Genomic DNA, 8,204 nt, shown 5'->3' on the forward strand with positions numbered 1-8,204 from the left:
ATGTATAGAAGACCTCAAAATACCTTTCAAACCATCGGATTATGATCGAATCAAAGAAACCCACAATTGAAGAAGCTTTGGGGGTTTTGAAGATGAATATTTAAAAATTATTTTGTTTTGTGTTTAATGTTGAAGTTACAGAGATATATTCACTACCAATTTTAGGCGCCGGCGGCGTAAAGGCGCCTGAGGCGCGGCGGAGGCGTCGGAGGCGCAGTGGAAAGAGAGAGAAGCGTGTCTAAGATTTGGGGATTTGGGGGGCAGAGGATTTGTTTGGTATTTTCTTTTTGTTTTAAGGGTATCTTAGTCATTTCAACCCCAAAAAGAATACATTTTATACATTTCTTTTATAGTGTGTATATTTTTGTTTTTGTCTTTCAAATAGGGTAAAGACTACCATTAACCCTATTTATAATCTATAATCTATACTATATTAAAAAAGCAACTTCCAATTTAAAATCAATTTGAAATTAATTTCAAATTGAGTGCCAATTTTATAGTTATAATAAAATTAAAGATTTATTAGTAAACTATATTTTTTCTTTTCATTTCCTTTTTCTTTATCTTCTTATTTTCTTTTGCTTTATTTCTTTCTAAAATTTTAAAATTCTACTAATTATAAAATATTTAATATGCATATCAAATTAAAGTTCACGATAAGAGCTTTAATTTGATTATTTTATATAAATATTTACTTCAAAATATAAAACTTATATCTATTTAGAGATTAAATTTTCAAAAAATGCTCTCTCCTCTCCTTTTTCTGAATAGATCTATTTTAATTTTTTTCTTTTTTTTACTTTTGTGTCTAATTTTTTAACTTATTATTTTTGTCTTTTCATAATATATGTTTTTAATGTTGGGAATTTTTTATTTTTTTATTTTTTCAATATTCAGCTTAAATATATTCTAAGAATTTTTTTTTTATATTTATATATATGATAATTGAGTTGGCATTAATATAGAAATATAAAAATATTTTCCTTGCATTGCTTGAGATGCAAATGCTAATTAATATATTAAAAATTTAATTTTCAATAAATCAATTTATACGAGATACAAATGCTAGTTAATTTAATAAATTACTTAAAAATTAAAGCCTGATTGTTCCTTTTTCTCTTTTGCCTCAAATAAATGAATTAAAAGAATAAATTCAACTTTGATTTTTATGTATTTATAGTAGTTAGGTAGCATACCATATGGAGTATCTTAATGTATATTATACTCAGGTGGTCTCCTGTGAAATCGGTTTTATGGTGAAACCGAATTTTAGATGCACTATTTCAATATATAAATGACATTTAAACACCACAAAGTGTCATTTGTATGTTGAAGTAGTGTCATTTGAATCTGGTTTCACCACAAAACCGATTTCACATAAATCTATCTATTATATAAAGAGATACACACTCTAGCCATCACAACAATCCTCTATCCTATGTGGCAATTCCTAGAATTTCTATTCTTAATTTTCTAAATTCTTCATTTTATGCCATTTTTTTTCTTTTATTGCATTTTATTTTGTGCTTCTTAATTGTTAAAAAAATATTATTAATTATGTAACTTACGGACAGTTAAATTCATAGTCCACTCATTTAGCATAATTTGTGCAATTAAAGGGGATGTATTTGTTTGGGATTTGAGTAAATCCTTCGAATTCTTGCATTCTGACTCACACTCCAGCAGCCGCTGAAGGCCAGAATACGCTGTATTCTGGCCTTCAGCGGCTGCTGGAGTGTGAGTCAGAATGCAAGAATTCGAAGGATTTACTCAAATCCCAAAGAAATACCCTCTAATTCACGCTCAATTTCGTGGATTTCATCAAATCCCCAGCTAATACACCCCTATAAGTTTATTAGTCCATTCAATCTATCAGCACAAATTAATCTGTATTTGTGTAACATGTGCACAAATTATGCCTCAATTACAATCACACATAATTAAGTGTAAACACACACACGCATATATATATATATATGCGCACAAATTTTACATGAATTTTCACTTGAGAATTTTACTGAAGCGGTCACAACTCACGTTGATTGTATTTCAATGGATATATATTTTATTCTCAATCGAGCAAAGTTTGAAAGGATAAAAAGTACTTCGCTGATAAATTTAGAGAAATGCATAGAGAAAATTGTTTATTGACGATGGCGAAAACAAGGGAGAATTGGGACAAGTTAAAGCTTTGCCAACCACAAAATCACCAAGAAACTGTTAGGTGGGTGATGAATGCTTGGAGTACCCTAAAAAAACAGACTGAAAAGAGATATATTTGAGATACAATATATATATATATATATATATATATATATATATATATAGGGGCGCGCTCCAGTGAGACCCCCTATTTTTCGTGTAACATGAGTACAATGAATAAGACATATAATACTAATGCACAAAACGTATATCTAATGAACAAGATGTATATAGTGATGAAAAATAAAATTTAAAAAATTCGTAATGAATAAGAGATGTATACTGATGAACAAGGCCGTATATACTAATGAACAATGCAGTATATACTGATGAATAACAAAATTTAAAATATTCTGCTCCCTCCAGGATTCGAACCCTGCGAAAAAAAATCACCCTCCAGATACAATATCAGCCATAGGATTGATAAAATAAACGCACCAGATCGTGCCCTAAATCTCACTAAAATTAGGGGGTCTCATTGGAGCGGCCCCCTATATATATATATATATATATAGGATAGTGCTATTCAATGGACTTCCCTTAAACTATAATATAAGACTAATTTATCACCGTAGATTTTTCCAGATCGACGGCTGGATTGAAATCTATTTGGGTTGTATAATAATGCATCTAATAAACTAAATTGTGCAGACGTGTTTGTGATGTAAGGGTATAATTGCCCATATAAAATTGACTTTCCAAATCTTATATTTTCGTTTCCAATTCTCAATCAAATCTTAAATAGGTAATTTAAGATTTGCAATGATTACAACTCGATATATTCAATAGAGTGACAGAATTATAGTAGTAAATGATTCCCACCTAAATTTCCACTGAATCATTTCGTGGATATAATTAAATATTTGAATTTTGTTTCATTTCGTGACTTTCTTGTTACAGTTGCATAGGAAAATGAATTTTATTTGTTGCGTATGTATAATTTTTTTTTTAATGAATAATATTGGTGAATTCATGAATTTTATGAGGATAGTGAATGCATGTTTTGTTGGGTGTATTCGGTGGATAAAAACTAAGCTTGTGTAATCTATTCTTATTCTATTATTTTTATGAATGAATAGGTCTGAAATTTTTTGTGTGACCAATGAATATGTGAATAATAAAGTGTTTATATTAAAAATATGAACTAAAGATTGTATTGTTGATATATTAAGAATAATTGTGTACTTATTTTATGACTAAATAGATGTATGGTGTGAATTTTTCGTGATGATATATTTAAAGTAAATGTGTTGTCTAGCATGAATATTTTATATCATCTGTATGAATTTTAAATAGCATACACGAATAAAAACAGTTTGCTTTATGAATGAAGAGATATGTTGGTATGAATATTAGGGTTGTACTATTTATATATTATGAGATATGCAAAGTTATGAAATCATGTTTGGTGAAAACTATTTAAACTTTTATAATTTATGTACTCAGTATGTATGACTTGCATGAATATGTGAGTGCGGTTGTTTGAATTTTTTTTCTTCCAAATGATTGGTCAATGAATATATTTAAAAGCATACATATTTTTATTAAATAATGGTGTATTTAGTTTGTGGTATAAATGATTTAAAGTGTTGAGTGTTTTTCTAAACTGTGCATAAGAATTATATCATGTTTGATGTAGATGTATCTACATCGGCTTTGTAAAATAAATTTATTTTTGAAATGGATCATTTTGAATATACATTCATGCATTTCACGTGTATAAAAAAATTCATTAAAAAACCAAAAAATATATGTTGTCTACCAAATAAACCAAAAAAACTAAGTAAAAAAAATTCATATAGGTGTAAGTAAAATATTCACGCATAACTGAATACAGAAAATGCATAAGAAATAAACTGAGATCACATAACAAACTATTCATATAGGTGGATGTAAAACATTAATATACCTCTATTTAAAACATTAGTATAGAAACTATATAAAGTTCTTGAATTGCGATAATATGGGAAAGACATACAATAAACATTTGCAATAATATGAACGAGATCATAAAGAGCTTAATGTAATTGGAAATATATTCAAGTACGTACTCAATAAATAATTAAACACAATTATGCAAAACAAAATAATCATAAAATTTGTTACAGTTATATTTAAAAAATTCTTACAAGAGTGAACACAGAAAATGCATACAAAATAAACTAAGATCATAAGAAAATATTCATACGCTATACGTAAAATATTCATGAAAAACCATACAGAGTACGAATAAATTCTTGAACTGTTATCATGAAATTAAAAGTAGGCTTAGAAAATCCAATCTCTGTACGAATAAATTCATAACGTATAATTTATATTAGGGTATGAATTTTTTATATTATTAATGAATCAAAACCCAATCTTTGTACGAATAAATTCATGAACTGATATCATGAGCTTAAAAGCAGGAAATATTCATATCGTATAAGTAAAATATTCATATAAAACAGTGAAAAAATTCGTGAATTGAGTAAGTATGCAAGGATCATGAAGATCTAAGTGTAGCTGCAAATGTGTTCCTTGTAGATGGCTTCCAACGTCTCTTTTTTTTCTTCGGCTGTGCGTCAGACATCTCATCATGTGTGCCGAGATTAATCCCTTCTTTGGCACACACGAGGTGGCGATATATAATTTGACCATATTTCCCCTTCTTAGAGGACTCTCTACGAACATCGAATCCAGACGAATATTCGTATTTCTTATAAAACTGAAATGCATCTTCTTCAGACTTGAAGACTTGACTAACAAACGGCTTCACATATTCATCACAAACTGGTATATATAAGTGGTCACCATTTTGAACGCCTTCATTGTTCAAAAAATAACAACATTAGCAAACAAAACAGATAAAAAATTGATGAATGAAACATAAATCATGGTATGAATATTTAGATAATTAGATGTGAACACTGAACATCCTAAACAATTCATTAATAATATGAAAATATGTATTACTGCATGAATAAATAAGTGTAAATACATGAACCTAATTTGTTATACGAATCATCCCTGCAACAAAATATTAGTAAATGACTCAAACTACAACTTATATTAGAGTATGGATTTTTCATATTGTTAATGAAACAAAACTCAATCTTTGTACGAATAAATTGATGAACTGATATCATGAACTTAAAAGCGGGCAATATTAATAAGAAATTAAAATACTCTACTGAATCGTATTAGTAATTACTACTTGTGAATGAAATAACCATTTATTTTAGGTTTCGATTCTTCAGAGAAGTATAATAGTATATATAACTATACAACTGCAGCTCTTCATTATCGGTATAGCATCTATGAAATAATCAAAAAAAAAAAACATCTATGAATATTTCGCTTATACCTGGATTGTCGATAAGAACTGATATCGTGAAGTGTGTGAAAACCCTGGATTTTCTGTTTCCGTTGGCAGACATCTCGGTTTTAGAATCTGATAGCATATGTGTGAAAATTATGGATTAATGAATATATGGAGAAAATATGGATGAATTATGATATGGAAACGTGGTCCCCTATATTGTGGAAAGATATTAATTGAGGAAATTGTAATTACATCTTTAACCTTATAATAAATCTCGATTTATGCCATTCAGATTTTTCAAATCAAAATCTAACCGTCCATATAAATTTAATCAAGCGTTGAGATTGAGTCTTATTTTATAGGATAAGATAGAGTCTTATTTTAGCGCAACCCTATATATATATATATATATATATATATATATATATATATAGGGTAGGGTTAATATAAAAACCCCTCTTAAGATGAAAACTAAGAACCAATTTAAAGCCATTGATTTAAATAAAATAGAGGGCTGAGATTAAACTACAGATGCACAATTTCGATTGCATAGATGCACAGTTTCAATTGCATAAATTGCATATATTTTAAGTGTACAGTAAAATATAAATAGATGCACAGTTTATTTTGTTGACTAAATCCTAACCATTAGATCTAATATTTAAAAGGTCAAGATTAGGTTCCTAGTTCTCATTTTAACAGAGGTTTTTATTAGAACCTCTTCCTATATATATATATATATATATATATATATATATATATATATATATATATACACTACAAGAAAAGAAGGGTATAACGACCGAAACAATCGGTCTTTAAAAAAGCGGGCCTAACGACCGAATTTTTTAGTGCAACGACCGATCTTAATTTTATTTTATTATTTTTTTTTTTTGCAATTTAACGACCGAAATAATCGGTCGTAAATCTGTGACTTGGCTTCTACGACCGAAATTCGGTCGTAGACTAAATATAAATATTTTTTAAATTATTTCCAACGACCGATTTTCGGTCGTTGGTAACTTGAATTTAAAAAAAAATAATAAATATATCAACGACCGAAAATCGGTCGTTAAAAGTAAAATCGGTCGTTGCTGAACGGATTTACTTAGGGTTTGCTTTTCCTTTCCCCAATTTTTCCTTAGCCGATTTTTTTTACGATTTCCGCTCCCTCCCCACCGATTTCCCTGTCGCCGTCGATTCTCGCCGTCCGACGACCCCGGCCGCCGCCTGCTTTCCTCCCCGACGAACGGCCACCTCCACCGACCCCGACGCCGTGCCCGCTGCTGTCCGCCCGGTGCGCCCCTGCCGCTGCCGCTGCTTTTCGCCCGTCGCCGGAATCGCGTCGCCCTCGCCGCTGCCGCTGCTTTTCGCCCTCGCCGCCGTAGGTAAGTGGTTGTGGTGTGTGTTTGGGTTGTTGTTTATGGAATTTAAGTTGTTTATTTTGAATCCCAGCCACTGCCCTCGCCGGACCGCCCCGCTGCCTCGCCGGAAACCTCTCTCTGTCGCCGGACCGTCCTTTCCCTTACCGGAATCCTCTATTTTCGGTTAGTAATGCTAACTTATGTAATGTAGGTTATAAATTTTAATTTTGGTTAATATATTTGCATGTTATTGAATAAATTGTGAATTTATATAGGTTAGGTTTTTCATAATTATACTTTATGAATTTATGTGAAATTGTTGTAGGTTTATGTGAATTTATGTTAGTTTATGTGAAATTTGGTATGATTTAAGATGATTAGTTTAGGTTAAGCATGAGTTTATGTGGATTACTATATTGATTATGCATTATTAATGATTTATTTTTGTTATTTTTGATAGTGTAGTATGGTCTTGATTAGTAGAACTTAGTTAATTAGATGCTCTTTGTTTTTAGAACTTAGTTAAATTTATCTTAGGATAGAAGTAAGTTAGTTTCAATAATTTAGTGATATTCTTAATTAGTAGTGACAATATATCATCTTTGAACTTAGTGAAGAACTTAGTGAAGAACTTAGTTAATATATCATATTTTAGGTCTTACTTAGATATATATAGGTAGGTATATAAATTTATTTATAATTATAAATTTGAATTTGTTTATTGTGTCGCCGGTGGGGGAGAGGCGAATAACGTGTTATGATTATATGATTATTTGTGTTGAGCATGTTTTAATTATAACTATTGCATGATTGTTTCGCCGGTGGGCGAGAGGCGAATAGCCTGTTTTGATTATTTATGATTGTGATTATTGGAGTTTGGGCCGCCGGTGGGGGAGAGGCGGAGGATTTCGACCATCCACCCCTTCTGATGAGACTCACCCAGACCTTTGATTATGCTGACTATGTTTTGATGTATTTTTTTATGCTTTGAATACTGAATTTCTGTTTTTGTTGATATTTTCTAGGATTTTCTACTTTGTTATGGGATGATTATTTGTTTTTAGTATTTTCATGATTTGGGACTACGATTATTATGAATCATTTATATATTGCTATGTTATGGAAAATAATAATAATAATAATAATAATAATAATAATAATAATAATAATAATAATAATAATAATAATAATAATAATAATAATAATAATAGTATACTAATAATCTGAATATATATATATATAAAAAAAACAAAAAAAATAACGACCGAAATTCGGTCGTAGAGAAAAACATTCGGTCAGGTCAAAGCAAGGTCTCATAACTGTATAAACAGTAT

General features: G+C 29.8%; 1 protein-coding gene across 1 annotated transcript; it reads right to left on the reverse strand.

Annotated features, from left to right (window-relative positions):
* Nucleotides 1-4,687: 4,687 nt before the first annotated feature.
* On the reverse strand, nt 4,688-5,631 carry LOC130990456 (putative protein FAR1-RELATED SEQUENCE 10). The gene is made up of 2 exons (XM_057914690.1): nt 5,549-5,631; nt 4,688-5,007 (listed from the first exon to the last, which is right to left on the reverse strand). The coding sequence occupies exons 1-2, from the start codon at nt 5,619-5,621 to the stop codon at nt 4,688-4,690; spliced, it is 393 nt and encodes a 130-aa protein (XP_057770673.1). The 5' UTR covers nt 5,622-5,631.
* Between the last annotated feature and the right edge of the window lie 2,573 nt (nt 5,632-8,204).

Source organism: Salvia miltiorrhiza, chromosome 6 (assembly GCF_028751815.1).
Source record: "Salvia miltiorrhiza cultivar Shanhuang (shh) chromosome 6, IMPLAD_Smil_shh, whole genome shotgun sequence".
NCBI lineage: Eukaryota > Viridiplantae > Streptophyta > Magnoliopsida > Lamiales > Lamiaceae > Salvia > Salvia miltiorrhiza.

Coding starts and splice junctions, on each gene's coding strand:
- LOC130990456 (XM_057914690.1), bottom strand. CDS start 5,621: ATGTCTGCCAACGGAAACAGAAAATCCAGGGTTTTCACACACTTCACG. Junction 5,008..5,548: donor AGTTCTTATCGACAATCCAG/GTATAAGCGAAA, acceptor TGAACAATGAAG/GCGTTCAAAATGGTGACCAC.